Here is a 25,588-nt window from a genome sequence, read left to right on the forward strand (position 1 = left end):
TTACATTCAAGAAACATTAAAAAAAATTATATCTCTGGATAAAAGGGACATCATTCACTTGCATCTTTTTTAACCTTGGGCACAAAACTATTAACAGCAATGCCCCTATGCAAATTCCTCCATTGTACATTCCCATATGGAAAAGATATATATAAATCTTATAAAGTTTGTATCTGTCTTGTGTGAAACTTGTATGAAAAGCATATAAGAGTGAAAACAGATATAAGATCCCTTGAAAAATTATATAATGAAACTTGTATGTTTTGGATACTTACTAAAACAATGTATGAAAGTAATGAGAAAGTGGCCACTTTCATGAGCAAATCATGTAAGCCTTATATGATTTACTCATGAAAGTGGCCACTTTCATGAGTAATCACATATAAGTTTTTACTATTTCTTTTCCATATGGGTTACCTGACCTCTTATTCAGCAAGGGTTTATAAAAGACCCTCCATATAGGTTTTTGACATTCCTTGACTTTTAACTTGTCTCCTCACACAAATATCTGTCCTTCCACTCAACTGCCTTTCATTTAACCCTTGAGCATACATTTTATGCAACAGTTTTCCAATCAGCACGTGAAAATCTGAGTCTTTTTGATTCATGAGCAGGGGATCAAGCATTGACTGTAGAAAACATGGACGACGCGACAGCTCCCCAAAAATGAAGCCAAAGCGTCTCTATCGCTCCCTGGTGTCTGGCTGCAGTATAGGTCATAAACCCCGCCTCCTCCATGTTAGCGGATGGGACTGGGGTCAGACTAAAATAAATTAATTCTCCTTAGATAATTTTTTTCCAAAGATTCTTTCTTTTGTTTTCAATAGTTCTCATCACGCTGATTGATGTTCAAGGGGTCTGCTTTCCCATAAGTTTGATTCTAATTCCTACCGCGGTGATGTTAAATTGGGGTGAAACGTCATCATAAGAGCTTTGACTGACAGCTGCAGTCACGGAGAAACTTGCGTATCTCTGTTCGCGAATAGCAGATAGAGCGTAGGCTCTGAGAGGACGCCCAGCGTTTACACTACGAAAACACGACCGGGTGTTTTAACCTGACAGCCTGAGGCGTTCTTCAGTAAACTGGACTACCCGACAGAAGGACCCGAGGCCCCTCTGCACTTTTTCGGTAAGTTAAACGTGTTTGTAAGCTAATCCGTAACTACCGTCCTTAGCTCGGTCCTGAGACCTAGCTAGCTAAAATGAGCACTCGGCTGTCAGGGTTCGTTTAGCTAATCTGTGCAGGTGAATGAATTTACACCGACTAAAGAAATCAAGAGAAACGCTCCGGGCTGCTCAGTCACTAATTACTGTTACTGTACTTTTATTACAAGTATTATACTGTAAAAGCAACAGGCTGCATCCTGCTTCAGCTCCTGTGCAGAGCTGAATATTAAATATGTGCAAACAACAGCATGTTTTCAGTCTCTTGCCACATCTGTAAAGACAGTAACTTTTTTTTAAAAGCTTGTACTTCAGTAACTCCTCATTAATCAGGAACTATGGATTAAAGTACTGTAGTGTACTGTAATACTGAAAAAAATGTAAGAGAAGAACTTCAGATCCTGAGTGTGTGAGGACAGAAGAATCAGCTTTATTTCAATATTGAGGGATAAAATTTATATCTGAGTTTGATGGTTCTGTTGTCTTTGTGATTATAGGAGCTGCCCTCAGATTCAGACCTCAGCACCACCCAGTGACAGCAGACCGATCATCCAACATGTTCACATGTTAACTGCAAAATGAACTGATGAAAACAGTACAAAGGTTAAAGTACCACACGTGCTGTAGTGAAAGCTGCAGCTGTTTTATTGATAAAGTTAAAGACAAAAAAACCAAAAGGATTAATCACTCATGTAACTGTGTCACTATATAGCTGGACACTCTGGTGACAGTGGCAGAGAAAAGGACATTAAAGAAACTGATGGACATTATGGACAATGCCAGACATCCTCTGCACACGGCCATTAACAACCAGAAGAGTCTGTTCAGTGACAGGTTGCTTCTCCCAAAGACAAGAACTAACAGACTTAAAAACTCCTTTGTCCCACACGCCATCAGACTGTTTAACTCCTCCCTGGAGGGGAAACAGGAGGACAAAGGAGGGGGGAACAACTAAGCTGTAGTGCCTCTTCACCTCACTGTGCAATACATTTTGTGCAATACTTTTGTAAATAGTCAACGGTGCAATAGACTCAATACTTGAAATGTGCAATTCACTTGTATTTTTATTTTTATTCCTATTTATTCTATTTATCCCCTTTGTATATTTTATTTATATTGTCTCTGTATTTTTATATTTATATATATATATATATATATATATATATATATATATATATATATATATAAAAAAATATTCTGTAACTTCTGTCGGTGCTGTGCTTTTTTGGAAATCGAATTTCCCAGAGGAACCCACCCGAGGGATTAATAAAGTTCTATCTAATCTAATCTAATATCAGCATTAAAAGGACCTCAGTTTGGTGTTTCACAAAGCTGCTGATCTCAGACCTGCACAGCTTCCGTTTTAAACACTTGATGTACTCAGCTGCATGAAGAGCACGTTTGAGTTTCTCTGACACAATTAAATAAAACCTGATGAAGGTCAAAGGTCGTCACTTGTATGTTGAACTACAAACTTGTCATCTGGAATTCTTTCACAGTTTTTTGCAGATAGTGGGTTATTTACCATAAAGTGATTCAGAGTTATTCATACCAGAGTAACCAGAGAGGATCATATATTTCTAAATATATAACTTTCTACAGGACTGAATATAATATCTTTATGTAAAAGTCTGGGGAGTATCTGAGTATTTATAACATTACACAAACCAAAGGTCTCCATCACAGTGTTGATGAAATGCTGGGTTTATCCATCTCCTGGGGCGGGCCTACGGAGGAGTGCTGAAGATTTCCCTGTGAGGGAGCTGCTGGTGAAGATCATGAGTCCTGCTTGATCAATGCCATGAGCTTCAGTCTTCCTGGTGTTTCTTAAATGATGCCTCTTTCAGTGGGTCAACAGAACTTATGGCACAGGACAGCTGTGATGAAAGAAAGGGAAGAAGTTTCTCCAAACCTCTGGACCCAGAAAACCAGCTTGGTCCTGATGGTCTCCCTCACTAGTTTCTCTCCAGGGTGAATGTAGCTGTTGATATAATATGGACTCTATTATTAAATGAAAAGAACAAATTAGACTACACTACTGAAACGTTCTGCTGATATTTTTAAAGTCTCCATGTTACCAGGCTGTAGAGGGCTCTGAAGATTTAAACAGTTTTAGATCCATTACACTCACAGTCTTATGTTTAAAATCTCAAAGGACAGCATTATATTTTTGATATTAACAGTAACTCTGGGCCTCTGTAGAGTGGGCAGCTGATCTCATCGCTGTCTAAAAATGGATTAAAAAAACATAAGTGTTGAAGACTATTAAGAGTAGCAGGTGTGTAGCATCGCTAACTAGCTAGCAACAAGCCTCCAACACAGTGCATATGCTAGCGGCTAATCTAACTAACGAATTAACAACAGAGTGATTTTAGAACTATAAGATGATAAGCTGTGTGTCTTTTTTATAATAGTGACATGGTTGTATTTACCTTAATTAAACGAGTCGTCAGTCGCGGTAAACCAGCAAAAAAACTGGACCAGCCGGGCTACGTAAAAAGTGTAGGGGGGCGTGTTTGCGGTCACATCCAGCGGGTGTGTGGGCGGGAGCGTTACACAGTCGCTCCACCTCAAGTCACTACTGCGCAGACTCTGGCTCCAAATTTGCAAGATGGCAGCCTCCATAAGCAGGGTATTTTGGCTTCATTTTTGCACAATGGTAGGAGGCGGTGTCGCGTCGTCCATGTTTTCTACAGTCAATGGTTACGACCTTGCGTCTCGTGCGCAGTAAGCATTGGCTGTCTCTTCCTATGAGAGCTTCGCCCGCCCTATCGCGATAGCGGATGTTGATGATGTCATCAAGCTGCGCCTGTTTTGGTCGAAAGCATCGCAGTGGCTACAACCATTATCATCTGCAAATTATGCTCACAGTCATAGCAAAGAGATGAAGCACTTTTGAAATATGGGGAAAGCCAAAAACTGCGCTTACTCCATTTCCGTAACATTGATACATTAATGTTGAATTCTCTCGCAGTTGCTCTATTCCCATGTTGTTGCAGTATATTAATAACTAACCTCGTATTGTGGATGAATGATCTCAATTGTTATCCTGGCTTAAGTTTGCCCCGTGTATAGCATCCTGCTATGCGATTGCATTTGTCCCTGACCACCAGAATCCCTCACGTTAACCTTTATCGAGTGGGGAAAAAAGTTGGCGTTCATCCTCCAGCTTCACTGTGCTAATGTTATGCTAACATAGCTGTGTCGCTAGCAATCACGTAGCACAACATTATATTCCAGGTAGTCGAACTTCAGTAACCATACAAACGCCACTGCTGTTTAGTTTTCTGTCTAAATTTATGTCGGAAGTGGTAGCAGAGCTGTACGTTTTAATTAGTTTCAAAAATCTCTCAGTCAGAACATGGTATGTCATGTTTAGGTGGAAACTAGCGAGCTAACTTCTAACTCCGTTAAATTTAATAACTTCTGTTTTCATGGATGCCTGGATGTTAAACTTAATTGTTACACCTGGTAAAGCAGCAACGCTGATGATTTTATTAAGGATTAAAGAATTTAGACCGTTTTCTCTCAGTGTTCGTTTGACTTTGGGACCTGAAATGGACGGAGTTTTGGACCCAGAGTATTCTGCGAAGCTCCTACTACGGCAGCCGTAATTCTCTGACAATCCATCAAGCAGTGCGGTGTACTAAAACATTTTTTAACAGATTTCTGCACGCCCAAATCGGTTCGAGGTCAGTAAGCACAACCAGAATTCATACATTAAGGCACACTCTCGATTTTTGAGAAAATTAAAGGATTTTAAGTGTGCTTTATAGTGTGAAAAATACGTTATGCAGAAGAAAAGAATATATCACGATATATATCGTTACCGCACATGCTTCAAATTATATCACATTAACACATAGTGTGTGAGAAAGGTGACTAGAAAGAAAAACTCAATGCATCATGGGAATCCCCCGGCAGCCTATGTCTATTGCAGCATAACAAAGGGAGGATTCAGGGTCACCTGGTCCAGCCCTAACTATATGCTTTAGCAAAAAGGAAAGTTTTAAGCCTAATCTTGAAAGTAGAGATAGTGTCTTTCTCCCGAATCCAAACTGGAAGCTGGTTCCACAGAAGAGGGGCCTGGAAACTGAAGGCTCTGCCTCCCATTCTACTTTTAAATACTCTAGGAACAACAAGTAAGCCTGCAGAGCGAGAGCAAAGTGTTCTAATAGGGTGATATGGTACTACAAGGTCATTAAGATAAGATAAGGGCTGATTATTTAAGACCTTGAATGTGAGGAGCAGGATTTTGAATTCAATTCTAGATTTAACAGGGAGCCAATGCAGGGAAGCCAATACAGGAGAAATCTGCTCTCTCTTTCTAGTCCCTGTCAGGACTCTTGCTGCAGCATTTTGGATTAGCTGAAGGCTTTTCAGGGAGTTTCTAGGACTTCCTGATAGTAATGAATTACAGTAGTCCAGCCTAGAAGTAATAAATGCATGAACTAGTTCAGCGTCAATCTGAGACAGGATATTTCTAATTTTAGAGATGCTGCCCAAATGGAAGAAAGCAGTCCTACATATTTGTTTAATATGTGCATTGAAGGACATGTCTTGCTCAGAGAGGGGCAGCCATCTGCTGTGAGCGGTTGTGGTTGAGGGGAAGAATTCTTTGAATTTGATATTTTAATCGGTGTGTTTTGATTAGCTGTAACCTCCCCTGTGATTCTATGACTAGTTGAGTGTTAGTCTCTTGTCTCTGTGTGTAATTAGTTCAGTTTCTGTTTTCAGTTTTTTGTCTCTTGTACTTTGCCTTTAGTTTTATTTTCATTTGCTCTATTATTTAGATTGAGCTCAGCTGTGTCTTCTTGCACTTATTCAATTTCAAGTCACTTTTATTAATGTAGCGCCAAAATCACAACAATGTTTGCCTCAAGGCACTTTATATTGTAAGGTAAAGACCTGACAATAATGCAAAGGAAAGAAAGGAAGAAAAGCCCATGTCACAAACTGGAAATGAGAGTGCAGTTGGACCTAAGAGCAGACTCAATCACTTGAAATATTTACAAGATTTATTCATGAGAGGAATCAACTTAAACAGGAGCACGGTCATTAACAGAAACTCTGCACAGGTGCCGTGGGAAACCAGGGGGCAGAGAAACAGTCGGGCACGCGGAACACAGGAAGAGCACGGGCTGGAACTTCTGCAACAGAGGAGAGAGGCATCACTGGACCGGGAAACGAGTGAGAGAAGGCAGAGTGAGAGAGACAAGGCCAACTTTTACAGACAGGTAAGAGAGCGCAGACGGTCATTAGCATCACAGTGGATTCTTTTGTCACACATTAGGTGATCAGTCAAACAAATTTATTAAATTTATCGAATTCACATTGAGTATAGATGGATATTAAAAAATATGGCTGGGAAAATGGGAAAATAGCAGTGGCTTGCTAGCTTTTGTGCGGCTTCCCCGGGTCAGTGAAAACTTTCAAAAGAGAAATGAATGAACTTACCAGGTTGCCCGATCTCTTCACATATCTTCCTCCTATCTCGGTCCTTTATATTCCTGTCTCGGTACAGAAAGCAGCTGGTGTCGTACAGCTCTGGGTTGTTTGCTACGGCATTGATTAGCCTTCCCTCAAAGTATGAAGGGCTTTGGCTGGATCTGCCCCTTTGACCTAGGTCACAGCCACGTCACCAGGCTCCTGATTGGTTGTCGCGGTGCGATTTTCCCAACTCGAGCGGTTGACGCGAAACGCGCGTATGCACAAAATGCAACACAAAAACTCACGCGCGTGGTTTTCTTCGCGAGTCAAAAAGTTTTGGCGTTTTCGCGACGCAAATCTGCTTCCGAATTTTCGCGGGACCCGTAATCGCGTGTCATCGCGCTTTTCCATTGACTTTACATTTAAACCTGACGCTCTATTTGCGTACATCGCGTTCGGTGTGAACACACCGTTAGAGGTTAGGGCAACAGATGCAAGTCTTCAGAGCAGTGACAGTGTGACTTTCGTTGTGCATACTTTAACCTGATTTAGTTTTCAGTTTTCTTACTTGTCAAAATGCATCATGAGTAAAAAAACAATCCTTGACATGGTAATGAAAGAGTATTCTCAGCAAAGTTGAGTTAAACAAGTTTTAATGGAAGTTTAAGTTAAATCTTTTGATCTTTACTAATTTTGATTACATCAGCGTGTTTTATTACATTAACCTAATCAAATAATGCCAATTTTGATGAAGCTCCTGACCCAGCCCAAGCTCTCTATGAAGACGAGGAAAAACTCCCCGGGGGGCCAGAATGATGGGAAGAAACCTCGGGAAAGCCAATTCAAAGAGAGATCCCCTTTCCTGGGATGGCTGGGGGGGGGTTACAGGAATTTCAGGATAGCAAAATTTAGAATCGGCCAAAAAAAACCAAAAAACAATCTTTTCCTGTTAAAAAAACAAAAAAAATGAAAGAAAGACAAAAAAAAGAAAGTTAGGCCATGTATCACACTTATATGAAAAGATATGAAATGTGTGTGTGTGAGAGATGGGTTTATCTGAGCCAGGGGTGGCGCTGGAGGTCCCCCAGCGTTGGGCGCTTCTCCGGGACTTCGGTTAAACACGCATCCAAGAAATTCCGGCAGTCTGGAAAGAAAGAAAGGAGAGAGAAGATGAAGATGATGGTTCCAATGATCCAAGCCATCAGTGAATCTTGAAGTGTGATGTTTTCTTACGTGGGGACAGATGCTCGTTGAATTTCAGTTCGTTGTCGATGAAGGTCATGATATTAAAGTCCCCCACATGAAGCGCTTCGTACAGCACCACTCCCATTTGCCACACCGTGGTGGGTCCAGGCCTGTATTTTTTGCCCCAGTAACATTCGGGAGGGCTGTGGATAGGTGTACCTAATAAACAGACACAATTACAATTTCTTCTAAAACAAAAGGCACAAATTGCTACATCTGTGAAGAGCAGGAGCTGAATATGTTACCATAGAAGAAGCGGAACCGCGATCGCTCCGTAGCAAAGCAGCTCAGTCCGAAGTCAATGATACGAACTCGAGGCACATCTGAGCCGGTCTCAATCAGAATGTTGTCACTCTTGATGTCCCGGTGAAAGATTTGTTTCTCCTCCAGGTCCTTTGCTGCATCAACCAGTTGCTTCAGAATGACCTGGAAAAGATGAAAAAGACAGTAATGAGTCAACAGGTTGATGCTTCTCTGATACTCTATGCTTTGATTGAATGCTGTACAGTCTAAGGCTCTTCCAGTCAACTTACCTTGGCCTTTCCTTCTGGTAAACATCCTCCATTTTCTCTTATGTATTCAAACAGGTCCACAGCGGGGACAGGTCTCTCCTGCACCAGGATCAGCTCTGTGCCAAAGTCAAACCAGTCCAACAGAGACACAGGAGCCGACGTTCCCACTGATCCATCTGCTTCAGCTGCAAGCTTCAGCAAAATGGCCACTTCCACTGAGACTTCCTTCCCGTTTTCATCCTGATATATTACAACAAAGTGGATGATGAGGAACAGACGTTTCACAGGTAAACGCTGCACTCAGTCCAGGAATGTAAAAACAGTTCAAGTGTTGCACACTTACCGTCACTTGGATGGGGATTTTGTCCTTGGGAATGTGTTTGATGGCTACCTAAAAGACACAGAGCATTGGTGAGCATTTCCTCAGTATGACATCATTAAAGGTGTAAAACGGCACCTTTAATGCTCAGCTGACGATATTATCCGTTATCTGCATTACTGCCTGTCTTACTCCCACCATCTGAACACTTACTGGGAAATGATCTGTTATCCTGTAGCCAGCAAACACTGCTCCAAAGCCGCCCTTTCCTAGATGGTGCTCCTGCACATATCTGGCTTGGTATTCCCCTGAAAAGACACAAATGTTGTTTTACTACAGCTGTGACACAAATTACTCTCTGCTGTACCCTAAATGTTCATTTTGCTCTTCACCTGAGTATAAAAGCCAAGCTGCTTGCTACTTACGTTGCTGGTCGACTACTGAATTTTGGACGACGTTTTTGGTTTTGTCCTTTTTCTTTTTCTTGGGTGACTCTTTGCTGTCTCCCGCAGACTTCCTTCTGCCATTTTTTGTGCACCCTTTTGTGTTTTGATTGCAGTCTGCAGATGTGGAAAACACCAAAAGCGCATCAGCGTATTAGATCATACACACAAATATCTCCCAAACACTAATATCTTAAACCGAGCAACCAGCTGTGCACTTAATCTACCCCTCACTCAACTAATTAGCCTACCTTTACCAGCGTCCACGGAGGAAGACGCTTGCTCCCTGTCTCCACTCGTAGGCTCAGCAAGTTTAATCTTCTTTGGTGGACTGGTTGTGCCCGCTCCATCTTGCTGGGCCTTACGCTTCACTGCTTTGACCCGATGTGTATCTGAGCTGGTGGAAGGAGCAGCCTGCTCAGTGACCCTCCTTCTTTTTACGGGGGTCTTCTTTTCAGGACTGGCCTTTCTTTTAGCCATCCTGCTCTTAGAGTCTATAAACAACAACAACACAGTAGTGAAAAAGAGTGCTCGACATCAGGACTGGAAGAATTTTGATGCCATTTAAGGGAGTATTGGTTAAATTATAATAACAAGTTTATCCTTTTGATAAAAAACAGAGCAACACCAGTCCATACTAGGTCTACTAAGACTTAGATCTTCATGACATTTGTTGATCTGTTTTTACTGCTGAGTCCAAGAATAAACTTGTCACATTATTTTACCAAAAGACAAAGTGCCCCATTAACCTTTCTTTGATTAGATGTGTTGTAATTATGCTATTTTCAGTCAAACATACCCATATGGAAAAGAAATAGTACAAATTTATAAAAGACTTGCATAAGATGTGGCCTACTTCATACAGTGAATCATATCAGGCTTATATGATTTACTCATGAAAGTGGCCACTTTCTCATTACTTTCATATATTGTTTTAGTAAGTATCCAAAACATACAAGTTTCACACAAGACAGATACAAACTTTATAAGATTTATATATATCTTTTCCATATGGGTAGGATTCAAATGTTTCATTTTATACACAGACTGTCAACATTTTTAGAAAAGTAGATTCTGTTATTTGAGGGATTTTACCCAGATTTGATGTATTTGTTTACTTACTTTGATCTCCTGGATCTTTCTTATCTCCTGAATTTGTATTTTTTCTCGTTTCCTTTTTCATGTTAATTTTTGAGACCTTTTAAAAGGGAAAATGTCACCGTAATGAGGAAATACTTCTTCAAATGTGTGCGCTTGTCTTTTCTAAGCTGTTTAAGCGAGTTCCATAAGTGAGCTTTCAAAATAAACTCAGACTATGGCAACAGAACCTTGCCTTTCAGTGACATCACCAACTGCCAGTAAAACTGCTCCTAAGTAGTTTAAAGAAAAACACTGTGGCAGACAAATCCATAATAATTCATATAATTTAATTAAAGTCGATATACCTACCTATAAATTTTGTTTTTTAAATTGTGCATTTATTCTTTATATAGTGTAACTACTCGACCTTGTTTCTCTTTTTAAATCTAGAGGCAACCACGTTTTTGAGGTTGTATCACCTTTCCATTTTCTATTAAAGTACATTAATTCATGTGTACTTTGTTTTCTAAAATAACAACATCATAGTTACCCAATACCCCGTTGTTGTGTGAGTAGCTATGGGTTAACTAGCTATTGGTGTTAATTTACTGATGAACTTATAAAACACATGCTCAACTTACTGAAAAAGTCCCACAGTGGCTTCCATCCTTATGTTGGTTTGTCCAGTTTACGGCAGAACACATCAAACCTGGGGCCCATGTCAGCCCTACTTGCGGCCGTATATTTAAGTGAAGAAATATAAAGCAATTTGGCACTTGAAGTGCCTTTTTTGTTAGCGGGGGATTTATTTATTTTTGAGTCCAATGTTAAAATGCGTTCTTAAAAAAGTTTTAAAAAGAAAAAATTTAATATGAAGGTCTAACCCAGGAGTCAGCAACATTTCTGATGATAAGTGCCATCTAAAATTTCCTTAGAAGTCAACGTGCCATATGATTGCATTAGCAATAAATTTAATAACGCTCTATATCAACAGTTACACACTACATAGACCAACTTTATAGAATTATATTTGTTCACAGATGTTGGCATAGAGCAGATCAGCTATTTTGAAACAAAAAATATACTTTTTTTTATCAGTAGCAAGAACTCCATAACAGCAAATGAACTGTACAACAGAAAAGTATCTCCCAAACACTAATATCTTAAACCGAGCAACCAGCTGTGCACTTAATCTACCCCTCACTCAACTAATTAGCCTACCTTTACCAGCGTCCACGGAGGAAGACGCTTGCTCCCTGTCTCCACTCGTAGGCTCAGCAAGTTTAATCTTCTTTGGTGGACTGGTTGTGCCCGCTCCATCTTGCTGGGCCTTACGCTTCACTGCTTTGACCCGATGTGTATCTGAGCTGGTGGAAGGAGTAGCCTGCTCAGTGACCCTCCTTCTTTTTACGGGGGTCTTCTTTTCAGGACTGGCCTTTCTTTTAGCCATCCTGCTCTTAGAGTCTATAAACAACAACAACACAGTAGTGAAAAAGAGTGCTCGACATCAGGACTGGAAGAATTTTGATGCCATTTAAGGGAGTATTGGTTAAATTATAATAACAAGTTTATCCTTTTGATAAAAAACAGAGCAACACCAGTCCATACTAGGTCTACTAAGACTTAGATCTTCATGACACTTGTTGATCTGTTTTTACTGCTGAGTCCAAGAATAAACTTGTCACATTATTTTACCAAAAGACAAAGTGCCCCATTAACCTTTCTTTGATTAGATGTGTTGTAATTATGCTATTTTCAGTCAAACATACCCATATGGAAAAGAAATAGTACAAATTTATAAAAGACTTGCATAAGATGTGGCCTACTTCATACAGTGAATCATATCAGGCTTATATGATTTACTCATGAAAGTGGCCACTTTCTCATTACTTTCATATATTGTTTTAGTAAGTATCCAAAACATACAAGTTTCACACAAGACAGATACAAACTTTATAAGATTTATATATATCTTTTCCATATGGGTAGGATTCAAATGTTTCATTTTATACACAGACTGTCAACATTTTTAGAAAAGTAGATTCTGTTATTTGAGGGATTTTACCCAGATTTGATGTATTTGTTTACTTACTTTGATCTCCTGGATCTTTCTTATCTCCTGAATTTGTATTTTTTCTCGTTTCCTTTTTCATGTTAATTTTTGAGACCTTTTAAAAGGGAAAATGTCACCGTAATGAGGAAATACTTCTTCAAATGTGTGCGCTTGTCTTTTCTAAGCTGTTTAAGCAAGTTCCATAAGTTAGCTTTCAAAATAAACTCAGACTATGGCAACAGAACCTTGCCTTTCAGTGACATCACCAACTGCCAGTAAAACTGCTCCTAAGTAGTTTAAAGAAAAACACTGTGGCAGACAAATCCATAATAATTCATATAATTTAATAAGAAGTCGATATACCTACCTATAAATTTAGTTTTTTAAATTGTGCATTTATTCTTTATAGTGTAACTACTCACCTTGTTTCTCTTTTTAAATCTAGAGGCAACCACGTTTTTGAGGTTGTATCACCTTTCCATTTTCTATTAAAGTACATTAATTCATGTGTCAACTTATAAAACACATGCTCAACTTACTGAAAATGTCCCACAGTGGCTTCCATCCTTATGTTGGTTTGTCCAGTTTACTGCAGAACACATCAAACCTGGGGCCCATGTCAGCCCTACTTGCGGCCGTATATTTAAGTGAAGAAATATAAAGCAATTTGGCACTTGAAGTGCCTTTTTTGTTAGGGGGGATTTATTTATTTTTGAGTCCAATGTTAAAATGCGTTCTTAAAAAAGTTTAAAAAAGAAAAATTTAATATGAAGGTCTAACCCAGGAGTCAGCAACGTTTCTGATGATAAGTGCCATCTAAAATTTCCTTAGAAGTCAACGTGCCATATGATTGCATTAGCAATAAATTTAATAACGCTCTATATCAACAGTTACACACTACATAGACCAACTTTATAGAATTATATTTGTTCACAGATGTTGGCATAGAGCAGATCAGCTATTTTGAAACAAAAAATATACTTTTTTTTTTATCAGTAACAAGAACTCCATAACAGCAAATGAACTGTACAACAGAAAATGTAAATGCTATTTATGGTCTCCTCAAAACAATGATAAGAAAAATAAACTGGGCCAATATGGCATGTTTGTTAATACAGGGATGGACATGTTAATGTGATCTTTGGTCTCCCACTCAGAGACACAGGCCTACGAGTGTCCAGCATGCAGACCGCTAACTGAGGACACTCATGTGAGAGAAAATCTGCTCACACAGATATGTAGAGCCAAATACTGTCAATAAGGCCTCTGCAATGTTCTGAAGACAGTTAAACTTGTCAGGTAGTGACCATCCCTTAAGCTTTGCAGGCTCAGAGTGCAGGATGCACAGAGGTTCTCCTCCACTATGTAACTCTCAGTGCTGTCATCTTCTCTCTTCTCTTTCTTTGCATCTCCTCAACCAGTTACAAGCAGATACCTGCCCTTCCCTGATCCTGGTTCTGTCAGAGATTTCTTCCTGTTAAAAAGGAGTTCTTTCTATCCGTTGTTGCCAGTCACTTGCTCACAGGGGGATTATCTGGTTGTTTGATCAGTTATGAATCTGCATTTGTTTGTAATAAATAATCTATTCCATATTTATTGATAGAAATTTAGTATTTATTCAGTAAAGTTAATTGTTGTTATTACAGTGATTAGCTTTTATTTATTTATACAAATACAATTAAACATTTTAAAATATATTCTTTTTAAGTCAAGTTAAACCTTACCTTTGATCTTTGTATTCATTTATTTATTTTTTATATTGATTCCATCTATTAATTTTGCGCACTCAGTCAATAGGCATCAGTATAAATGACAAAAATATCTTAAGAAGTTTCTTATGCTTCCACAAACTGTCACAAAAATATCACCAAATTTTAATTTGCTCTTATATTTATCAGTGAAAACTACAGAAAAAATTCCATTCATCAATTTGTAGCACAATGCGAGTAAGAATGCAAACATACTTTTGGATCTGAGACGGGCTCAAACCTAATGGAGGTCATTAAACATGTAAATCAACAAAAAGTGCAATTACATCACAGGCCACAAAATATAAGGAGCCACCAACACACTGTAGAAAAGTTTAATTCTCTTCATCCTCTCAAAAAAACAAACAAAAAACAAAACCCAGATGCACCAGGCCGTCCACTTGTTTAAATGACAAAAGTAACACTTTTAAAAAAATTACACTGAGCACACTAGATCCAAAGATGAGACCTGTTGCCATCCTTGTGTAATTTGGCATACTTGAACCTTTTTCCATCTCCGGTCTTCACAGCCACCCTTCCACTTAGGCTAATTCTGATGAGGCATCAGTGAACAGATCAGCTGAAGGGCCAGATGAATCTCTCAGGTTCGGTGTCAGCTCTGTTGGATTTTTACCTGTTTCTTAAAGACATGACTTTCATATAGTGTTCTTTTCTTCCATTTCCTTGAATTTCCTCAATTCTGTTCATTGTGAGATGGACAGAATCAACTATCTGAGGCATGCTGAGATATGTTAGCATTAGGTTAATTTTCAGTTTACTGAGCTACTTGGGAATTACTTAAATACGATTATACCTTTTAAACTGTGTTACCGTTGGCATTTTTCATAGATTCAACCAAAAACAAGGAAACAAATGATGTGTTTTCATGACAGGATGCTACTAACAAAATGCCAAAGATACAATTTAAAAATGGGTCTTCACTAAGTTGTCTGAGTGTAGACAAAACGCTGGTTCATCCCTTGAATTAGCTGCCTTTGAATTACTCATAGGTCAGTGTTAAGTGACTTATGAGTGACCTAAAATAAACATTTCACTGAAAATGAGTGAAAAGTCACCCAATGTCAAAAGAAAAACAAAAGAAAACCAAGAGAACTATTAGTTAACACAGCAGTCTGTGCCCTGATGCACTGGATTATAACATTAGTGAGAGGTACTGGTTACTCCCATCTCATCAGTGGTTTGGTATCTGATAGTCTGGTGTTGTATTTTGCACCACGATGAGAAAAGGTCATTAAAACTGACAATGGACCAGCCGTCCCACTAGCGAGTAGATTCACAGTACACTTCCATTTTTTTAACCAACCAGAATAGGTCAAGGTCGGCTGTGCAGCAGGCAGGAATTGGACCTAAAACGCCAGACTTGGGAAACAAGAGGTAAACTTAGAAGCAGCTTTATTGCGTAGCCTTTACCAAAGCACAAAATAATAACAGCTCAACTAATTCTCATTCACACAATGAAGAGAGAACCAACCATGAGGGAGAACAAAAAGAGCAGATTGAGACTAAGACAATATGTCCACATAGGATGATGAGGAAAATACTAAAGGTGAGCAGATCCATCCAGATATTGACAGTATCAATACCAACGCTGGAAATGGTATCAGAGCGAGAGTATCGTGATAGGATTGATCCTTTGTTTCTGCCTTCTAAGTTCAGCAGCATGTAGCCCACTGAATGTCTTCAATTAGTTGTTTTTAGGAAATAAATAGATACACCTCAGACATGCACTCTGAAAAATATCTGAACCTTTTTGTGTTGACTATCATATCTATTTTATTTATATCCCATAGGACATTTAAACAACAGAAGTTGACCCAGAGTGCTTTAGAAACAGGCACATATACATTTCATGTTTAAAAAACAAACAAACAAAAAAAACAGTTTCAAATACATGAAAAGCTGAATGGTGTGTTTTGTTGTGCTAACTAATTATTGTGGAAATTAAAAATCACAGTGACTTAGTGGTTGTTAAAATTTAGAATTCAATGCAAATTCATGATGCTTCATCTCATAAATAATTACACACTGCTTTTTGATACATAAGCTGCTTATTAAAAGTTAAATGTATTGGTATTGGCAATACTAGCCATTAGGGATGCACCGATACCGGTATCGGGTATCGGCCTCGATACCACATTTTCTAAAGTACTCGTTAAACGTCCCCCGATACCGAGGACCGATACCACGGTCTGAGACCTTTCTATGTTTGAGCGGCATGTAAGGGGTTAATCACAGGCGCCGAGTGCCCGCCCCCAGGCCCCGGCTGCAGCTCAGAGCGGGGAGAAAGCGAGGCGAGACATATCAGCTGTGTGGAACTATTTCAAAGTGAACGAAGACCCGAAAACAAAGGCGGACTGCAAATTGTGCTCAGCGAAATTGTCCAGAGGAGGCTCTAAAGGTAGCGCATTTAACACAAGCAATTTAATCAAGCACCTAAAATCCCAACACAACAACGAGTACAAAGAGTTTACCCACGCTTATTAGCACAGAGGAGCATAGCTGATGCTATAGCAGTGGGACGGAAAATAGTTGGGCATTTTAAACATGCAGCGGGGCCTCGGGTCCTTCTGCCAGGTAGTCCAGTTTACGGAAGAACACCTCAGGCTGTCAGGTTAAAACACTCGGTCGTGTTTTCGTAGCGTAAACGCTGGCCCTCCTCTCAGAGCCTACGCTCTATCTGCTATTCCCGAACCAGTGTTGCCAACTCCTCAGTAAGGAAAATCACTATTGGTTGTCCTAAAAGTCGCTAGAAGTCGCTAAATGACGTCATCGCCTAATTTGCATAATTGGTCATGCTAATCTAATTGTAACCTATGTTGTTGGAGAGAGAAATAACATCGTGGAAGAGACATAAAGTGAGTAAAAAACGTCCTAAATGCATTTAGAGTTTATTTAGAACTACAAATTAAATTTCTTTTAGCAATTGTTTTTTTTAATGTCACAATTCCAACCCTGCTCCTTTACCCGGGCTTGGACCGGCAAAAGTGACCTGAAATAGGCACTCTGGTGGAGTTACTTTGTGTGTGTGTGTTTATAAGTAGTTTTAAACCTTGTGATCCACAAAACAGCATAAGAGTAAAAGAAGAACTGACTGTGTTACAGCACCCGCTGCTTGTTGAGAGTAAAAGCGATATGCGCTTTCACGTCTTTTTTAGGGGTCTGAAAACTCGCTAAATATAAGTTGGCAACACTGTCCCGAACAGAGATACGCAAGTTTCTCCGTGATTGCAGCTGCCAGTCAAAGCTCTTATGATGACGTTTCACCCCAATCTAACATCACTGCGGTAGGAATTAGAATCAAACTTATGGGAGAGGAGACCCCTTGGACATCAATCAGCGTGATGAGAACTATTGATAACAAAAGAAAGAATCTTTGGAAATCTTTTAGTCTGATCGCTAACATGGAGGAGGCGGGGTTTATGACCTATACTGCAACCAGACACCAGGGGGCGATAGAGACGTTTTGGCTTCATTTTTGGGGAGCTGTCGCGTCGTCCATGTTTTATACAGTCATTGGTATCAAGCCTGTAAACTCAATATTCAATCCCATTCCTGGAAAAGGATCTCATTCATCAGGAATCTCTAATCCACAACTATAATCTCAGAGCATCTTCTTTTTGACTAAAGCTAATCTTTTATGCCGAAAGTCCAGAATACTCCTCAAAATGCATGCAGCTTGATTTCAAACCAGTCAAAGATGCTGTTTCTGTGTTTTGAAGGTCTGGTCCAGCCACCTCCACAATTTGTCTCAATTTAAGAACTTTTGTCTCAAGCGGTCTCTAGAAGCCAAAACAATGAAGAAGTTGGTTCCAGTCTTTTCCCACTGAAAGTGGTTCAAGCTTTAAAAAGGTCTTTATAAAACATTAGCATTTCATAAGAACATATTAAATTACAGCTTAATAAAAACACTGAAGCATCCATTTCCAACTCTCCTACTAATCTTAAAATAACGCTAGTTACTGTTTTCCAGAAAACATCATCTTCCCCTCCCATCAAGTACTTCTGAATAAACTGCAATCTGAAAGCTGCAGTTCTGCTCTCTCGGTGAACTTGTCCTTGTCCACCTTCTTCTTTCGGCAAAAAAAGCACCGCCTTTTTTAAGCCAACCTGGCTTATTTAGATTTGAGGTTCTCAAACCAACCTCAGTTTCCTGTGGAATTTGCAGACACCTGCAGCTCCACTATTTCAGTCTCCAAATTTCTCATAGATTTGGCTAAAACCAAAGAGACAGTGACAGTGTACTGCTGACAAAATTGTTTGATTTAAGTTTTGCCACCACTGCCATAAAGACAGAAAATCATCTTTCCTAGATTTAAACACTCTCCAGAAAAATCTTAAAGCTGTCTTAAAGTTTGCATCTAATAACAAAGCAGTGCCAGGACACTATAGCTCAACAGTGATCTCACATACAACAGAAACAATTTCTTTTCTGGAAAGAAATCCTATATTTGTACATTTTTCTTGTTGTTCATGACCTTCAGAAAATGGGGTTATAACTTTTCTTCTGCTGTTTAACAGAAGATATATAGGTCTAACTGGCCGGTTTATTTTCAGTCCAGCCTTCCTCTTCACCTTCATCCTCTTCCTCTATCACTATCAGATTCTGTTTGATTCTTTCCTGAGCTTTCATCTCTATTTTATCTGTGACATCATTTTCAATTTGAGTGCTAGTGACACTCTGATTTTTTTTCTTTTTGACAGAAACTTTAAAGGAATCTTCTATCAACATTTGACTACCTCTGTCCTCTGTTTCATTTGCAGTTGTTTTTGTTTCTTGAGCTTTCCCTGAACTCTCCTTCTCTGCACCTCTGTTATTTTCCTGTGTATTTCCATCATAGTTTGACTTTGAGTTTGGACAATTTGCTCTACATTGTCTTCTTCTGTAGTCCGCTTTTGCTGCACTTCAGCTGCTTTCTGAGCAAGTTTCACAGTAATTTGCTCTCCTTTTTCTTTTATTTCAGTGCTCCCTGAATCTCTGGCTTCCGTTGTTCTCTCTCTGTTCACTGGTCTAACTAATACACTGATCCATAAGCTAGAGATGGCACGATACCACTTTTTTATGTCCGATACCGATACCGATATCATAAATTTGGATATCTGCCGATACCGATATGAATCCGATATAGTGTTTTTTAACCAACAAAACTGTTTTTTAAAATATCTTGCTGCATTTTGCAAGTCTGCAAGTTCATACTCAAGTTTAAAACCACAACTACACTAAAGCTATTCTGTTATACCTGTATACAAAAAAAATATTTCATAGTTCAGCAATACTGATCAATCTAATAAACTTAAACCTACACCATCCTCCCTATTCTGGTATTTTAAAGAGTACTTAGTGTAAATATTAAGCAACCTAACTAATAGGGTTCCAACTCCCAGCAACAACAAAAATAAATAAATAAAAAATAGGGAACCACCCCTCACGCTCCACCTCATGATGCTTAATCGACGTAATCAACCTTAATTTGATGCAGTGCGAAAAAAAATGCACAGAAATCAATTATTTTTCAAGAAATATTAAATAGATTCAACATCTTTCTTCAACAAAATTGCAGACTGCACAGATGGTACCTTCCCAAAGTAAAGAGTACTATAGCTTACTAGGGTATATATATTAGACTTAATAGTCACTATATACAGTAATTGACTTCTATTCATTTTACATCAAATTAAAACTTTGGGTGTCAGATAATTATTTATTAAAAGCTCGACATTTTAAATGAGAATAAGAAAGAAAAGTATGTCTTTGTGCCCCCTTTTCCCTGTTCATGCCCTATCGGCCCCCCTGGCTAAACTTTGCAAGATCCGCCCCTGCACAGTTACCAGCCGTCAGCTACGTAGAAAAAGATCCTCGAGTAGAAAGTAAGATTAAATAAATTCTAACAACAGCTTATCAAGCTTAAACATTCTGCTGTTGTTCAGCCGCTGGTTTCCTCTTTCTGGTGCAAAGTGGGCCAAAAACAAACCAGAGAGACGGACTCCCGACAGAAAAGCCGATCAGCTGATCATTAAGCAGTTTCATGATTGAAGTAGCAGCCGGAGAGCGAGAGGCAGTCGCTCGTTAAGCTTAACGCAGGAATGCTTTACAAACATTCAGAGATGGACTTACACACTTGCTTTACTTCTCTCGGGGATAACTTTGTCGGAGATGAAATGCCGGGTTGCTAGCGAAGCTCCACATGCTATTGTTGAAATCTCCCAATTCTTTGAATCTTTGGGCTGAAGGAAGGACAATACTCGGTGTATCAATGCTCAATCAACAATCATTTATTTCCATACAATTCAACAGTCAGAGCATTACAACGTCCGGTCGGGAGAGATGCTACCAGAGGGTCAGGCACATGTCTCAAAATGGTGACGGGTTGCTCAGCTTTTTATAGTCTCTAGTGGCCCCCATCTAGTCGTAAAAGCCAAAACATCACATTCTTTCTCTGTTACAGCGCCTAAGTTATGACCTCGGCTCCCTGTCTTTCTCTGCTTTCTGTAAGGTGGGGGTGTGGAATGTGGTCTGTCTCTTCTATTATCGGCACAAGGTCCTCTGCACACAACATTCTCTTCATGATTCAGCAGTATGAAATGTCAAGAAACAGTGTAACGGTGTGTTCACACCGAACGCGATGGACGCGAATAGAACGCCCCAAACGCCCCTAATTTGACGCGTGTACATTCGCGTCTCAACGCGTGTCCAAGAAAAATCCATCGCGCGTCAAAATATTTTGACGCGCGTGAACCGGAAATGTGGGAGGAATGTGGGAGGGAGTTGTGCCAGACCGGTATCTTTGCAAGATGGCAGCTATCGAGCTAGCGCTTGAAGAGAGAGTCTCCCTTCTCTATGTACTGTGGAGAGCAGAGCAGCAGCGTAAAAGACGTCCTCGCCGTACCTGGGTCCATCAGGTCCTCCAGAGGCATGAGCAGTTTGGTGAGTTTCACCACTTGCTCCAGGAGCTGCGCCTGGATGACGGCCGATTCCAGCGCTATCACCGTCGGCCAGTTTGAGGACCTGCTTTCCCTCGTCGGTCCCAGCATTGCCCGCCTAGACACCAACTACAGACGCTCAATCCCACCTGCAGAGCGCCTGTCCGTCTGCCTGAGGTTAGTAAAACTATTTAATACGGTAGTCCTTTATTGATATCTGTGCTAATATGCTAATCCATCCAGTTATACACTGCTAACATGGATGTGCTATGCTAACAGTGAATGCTGTCGGTGTTTACTGAAAGCAAACTGTGGTACAGAGATGACTCTTTATAATATTTCTAGTGATACTCAGAAGCTCTCATCAAGTCCCGATTTAATTCGATTTATGCTGTTATCAGTGTTTGCATGATAGCATGGCTGTGGTGTCACATCAATGTATGCGCTCGGTGTTTGCTGATATCAAACTGTAGCATTAGGACCACTGAGTTAACCTTTGTAGTGATACTCACTCCTTTTTATTTAGACCTGGTTTAATTCTGGGATAGTTGAATATTTGTATATAATCCCTGCAGCTGTCAGACTCTATAGCAGGGGTCACAGCCTTTATTAAAACAGAGTTAGATAAAACTGTGAACAGTTTGGTTCATCTCTAGTTACATGGTTCTATCTTGATAAGCTGTCTTATCACAGATTAATTTTTCAAAAATATTAATGATTTAAGCAAGGAAAGGGCTACATGTCAACACACAACTCTTTATTTCTATTAATGTCTTACTTCATTCCTACCTGATTGACATGTTCAGGAATTGTGAGTGATTGGCTCACTGTAGTGGCAAAAGTTGCTACCAATCAAATTATAATATGTTAAAGTTAAAACAAAACACAACTGTTTTAGATATTATCTAATATACATTTTGTAATTATCCTTATAATTACAAAAGGTTTTATGTAAGATTCATGTTTTGTGATTTAAATCTGACATCACAAAAGTATTTTGGAATTTGAATAATGTATTTTGTAACTGCAGTACACATAATACTGATTTTGAACAATTTTGTCCAGGTTCCTTGTCACCGGGGACTCCTTCAGGACCATCGCGTTCAGTTTCAGAGTCGGTGTGTCCACGGTGAGCCAGATCACCCCCCAGGCAGCGACGTCCATCTGGGACTGTCTAGTGGACGACTTCATGGCTGTGCCTTCACCTGGAGACTGGCGCTCCATCACAGAGGGATTCCAGGAGCGCTGGAACTTTCCTCTGTGCTGTGCAGCTCTGGATGGGAAGCACATCCAGACAAAGGCACCCCATATATCATATAGGAGACACACACATTGATATACACTAAATATTCATTTCATTTCTTTTTTGTGGTGCCCAAATTGATGCACCTGCTTGATTTTGTTTAAACAATTATTGCACACTTTCTGTAAATCCAGTAAACTTCTTTTCACTTCTCAAATATCACTGTGTGTGTCTCCTGTATGATATTTAACTGACATTTTTTATTGTAACAACCAACAATTTATACAGGAAAATAATGTCTATTAACAAGGTTGCCCAAACTTCTGCATCCCACTGTATCAGTATATTTTGTCATTAGTATAATATGAAATAAATTCTACATGTGTCAAGTCGTGTGCCAACATTTGCTGTGTAGTAGAACTGAGACATTAGTCATTATAAACATTTATTTGAAATAATATTAAAAGTCTCAAACAGAAAAACATTAAACATAAATATATAAAATATAAGAATTTACAGAGAGACAGGAATAAAAAGGACCAGCTGCTCTCCAGAGCAGGAACAAGGCTGAGGAGGAAATGCTCCATTGGAGACTGGTGTGGCCTCTTCAGGGACTCCAGGATGGCCAGCTCCACCGCCGATGGACCGTCCTGGGACCCGTCCCTCATCTGCCTCGGAGCCGTCCTACTCTGTGGGCCTGTAAAACAGCACAAAACAAAGAAATGAGAAGGCTGCTACTAGATTTTAATTTCAACATTGAAAAAAAACAAAACAATAACAGGATATAATCAGATTGGTTGTAGATATTTAGTAAAGGTGATCACAAGGGAATCCCACCGACTAAAAAGGTATCAGTGCTTGCTGTACATATCTGTGGGTGCAGCAGCAGGAGCTCAGGGACTGGGGATGCTCTGCTGCAGAATCAGTTGGTTCTATCAATACAGTATTAAATGTTAACAGGTTCGATATAATAATCGTAGAGTAGACAGTGGTCCCTCATTTATTGCAGGGGTTCTCAGAATAACTAGCCCCTGGTCACAGTTCTCACAATTGATTCTCAAAGTGCAAACCTTTGTAGATTGCAAAACGTAAAAGTATTATTATGCCGCGGTTTGTCTTCATCTGCCCGCCACTTTCGTGCGCCTTTTTCCCTCACGGTGCAGGTGTCTATTTCCGAATGAGGCTCATAGTTATGGGTGTTTTTGTGCTGTTTTTTCTATTGGACGCGATGGTTATCAAAACCAAACGTGATAAATTTGGCAAGCGCAGGAGATTTGTCAATCAGGCTGCAGAATGCAATGCTGTACTGTGCAATAAAAAATCAGCGAAAAAGCAAAGCAGTGACGGATGAACAGCGGGACCACTGTGTGCTGTTTATTAATAAACAATAAAATATATTCCTAAATGATAACATGCATAAAAGCAGAACGGTATTTGTACGTCAGTGGGAAAATAGCGGTGGCTTGCTAGCTTTTGTGCGGCTTCCCCGGGTCAGTGAAAACTTTCAAAAGAGAAATGAATGAACTTACCAGGTTGCCCGATCTCTTCACATATCTTCCTCCAAGCTCGGTCCTTTTTATTCCTGTCTCGGTACTGAAAGCAGCTGGTGTTGTACAGCTCCGAGTTGTTTGCTACCGCATTGATTAGCCTTCCCCTCCATTGAAGTATGAAAGGCTTTGGCTGGATCTGCCCCTTTGACCTAGGTAACAGCCACGTCACCAGGCTCCTGATTGGTTGTCGCGGCGCAATTTGACGCTGGAGTTCAGATTTTTCCAACTCGAGCGGTAGACGCGAAACGCGCGTATGCACAAAATGCAACACAAAAACTCACGCGCGTGGTTTTATTCGCGAGTCAAACGCGCCAGACGCGCTACACTGACGCGCGTTTCACGCGTTTTGGCGTTTTCGCGACGCAAATCTGCTTCCGAATTTTCGCGGGACCCGCAATCGCGCGTCATCGCGCCTTTCCATTGACTTTACATGTAAACCTGACGCTCTATTCGCGTCCATCGCGTTCGGTGTGAACACACCGTTACACATTCAACAGTGTCGAGTAATACAGGTCAATCCAATAGATCTAATGATTTTCACACTCTTTTAGGTCAGAAGTATAATGCAAACTAAGACTACATACTGATCACACACTCTATGTTAAAGGGTATAATATGATCTACAGCAGTATCATACTTCAACTACTTTTGATTACATATATAAGGTAACATATGATAACAGAATAATATCACACTATCCAGACCACCGACAGGTCCCGCATGCCACAGCCGCTCTATCACGTGATGCATACTGCTCCGACGTGCTAACGTTCTGAGGTGAGTTACGGCGTGTTGCAAGTTTTGTGAGGTGCTTTCGTGATATTTAATGGATCGGATTACATTTTTTATTTTTCTCCGATATCCGATCCAGTAATTTAGGTCAGTATCAGACCGATACCGATACGTAATATCGGATCGGTCCATCTCTACCATAAGCAGACTGTCTTACCTGCTGGTTCAGTATTCTCATGTTCATTTGCTGCCCTCAGCATTTGGCCTATGTCTCATTACAGCTGATTGGTTAATGCAGTCTACCCACTAGTATATATGACTCCTATGTGAGTCATGATATGACTCGTGTGAATGTTTTAAATATAATGGACAATAAGAGTCACTAAAAAAAATGAATCACTGACCTTAATACATGTATGGAATCCATCAGTGAAGATCTAGTTTGTTGGTGTCTAATTTTATTTGCTGTTTTTTACTGAAAACATACAAAAATGCAGTTAAAATGTATGTGGTGGGATTTTTTTAATCTACTAAAGCATATTCAAGTTCACTAAAAGATGATGGATCAGATAATGCTGGTTAAAATGACTCATTTCCTGTGTCCTGTTTTTTAAAGACAAATTGCCTGGCCTACACTGATGTGCATTCGTGTTTCTCAGTCCACTGGATTAAAATAGAGGCTGTGCTCTTTAGTTACCTGTTGCCATGTAAAATGATCATGCATTGGAGCTCTAATGTAGATGCTTTTTTTTCCATTGCCCACACATAAGCCTAATTGAGGGTGAATATACAGAACTTATTTATTGAACCAACTCTAATCAACTCTTTTAATTAACTCCTAGTTTAAGTTTATACACAGAGTTGATTGGTTTAACCAGAATTTTGGAATAGATGTGAAGACTGATGTGTCAATGATGCTTCCACGTAGCCTGACATGCACCTCCCCAGGAAATGTAACTACATTTCTGTCAGCACATGGCGAGGAAACTCTCAACTTTGGTCACATTGCAGAGGACTTCATTTCCTGCCCTCATGTGTTTCTTCCTAATTAGAATCACCTGTGCCCTACTTTATTACATTTCCCCCATCGGCCATGTGTTGTTGATTAGAAGATCCTCAGTCATTCAAGG

The 25,588-nt window shown here is 39.8% G+C and overlaps 2 protein-coding genes across 3 annotated transcripts; one reads left to right on the forward strand and one right to left on the reverse strand.

Annotated features, from left to right (window-relative positions):
- Positions 1-6,200: 6,200 nt before the first annotated feature.
- Positions 6,201-12,437, reverse strand: LOC146567086 (serine/threonine-protein kinase pim-2-like). 2 transcript variants are annotated; one of them, XM_085286696.1, is made up of 10 exons: positions 12,286-12,437; positions 11,415-11,657; positions 9,365-9,607; positions 9,096-9,230; positions 8,884-8,978; positions 8,695-8,742; positions 8,373-8,591; positions 8,085-8,265; positions 7,828-7,998; positions 6,202-7,738 (listed from the first exon to the last, which is right to left on the reverse strand). In XM_085286696.1, exons 1-10 carry the CDS (start codon positions 12,344-12,346, stop codon positions 7,647-7,649), a joined length of 1,488 nt encoding a protein of 495 aa, XP_085142822.1. In that variant the 5' UTR covers positions 12,347-12,437; the 3' UTR covers positions 6,202-7,646. The 2 variants fall into 2 exon arrangements, with proteins under 2 accessions (XP_085142823.1, XP_085142822.1); XM_085286697.1 differs by lacking the exons at positions 11,415-11,657; positions 12,286-12,437 and adding an exon at positions 10,236-10,397 and having other exon boundaries at positions 6,201-7,738.
- Positions 12,438-20,745: 8,308 nt separating this feature from the next.
- On the forward strand, positions 20,746-22,565 carry LOC146567087 (uncharacterized). Its single transcript, XM_085286698.1, has 2 exons — positions 20,746-21,110; positions 21,999-22,565. Exons 1-2 carry the CDS (start codon positions 20,851-20,853, stop codon positions 22,267-22,269), a joined length of 531 nt encoding a protein of 176 aa, XP_085142824.1. The 5' UTR covers positions 20,746-20,850; the 3' UTR covers positions 22,270-22,565.
- The last annotated feature ends 3,023 nt before the right edge of the window (positions 22,566-25,588 follow it).

The sequence above is a fragment of the Mchenga conophoros genome, linkage group LG9, assembly GCF_057382185.1.
Source record: "Mchenga conophoros isolate Kocher_MC1m ecotype Shallow Benthic linkage group LG9, M_conophoros_male_GT1.1, whole genome shotgun sequence".
NCBI lineage: Eukaryota > Metazoa > Chordata > Actinopteri > Cichliformes > Cichlidae > Mchenga > Mchenga conophoros.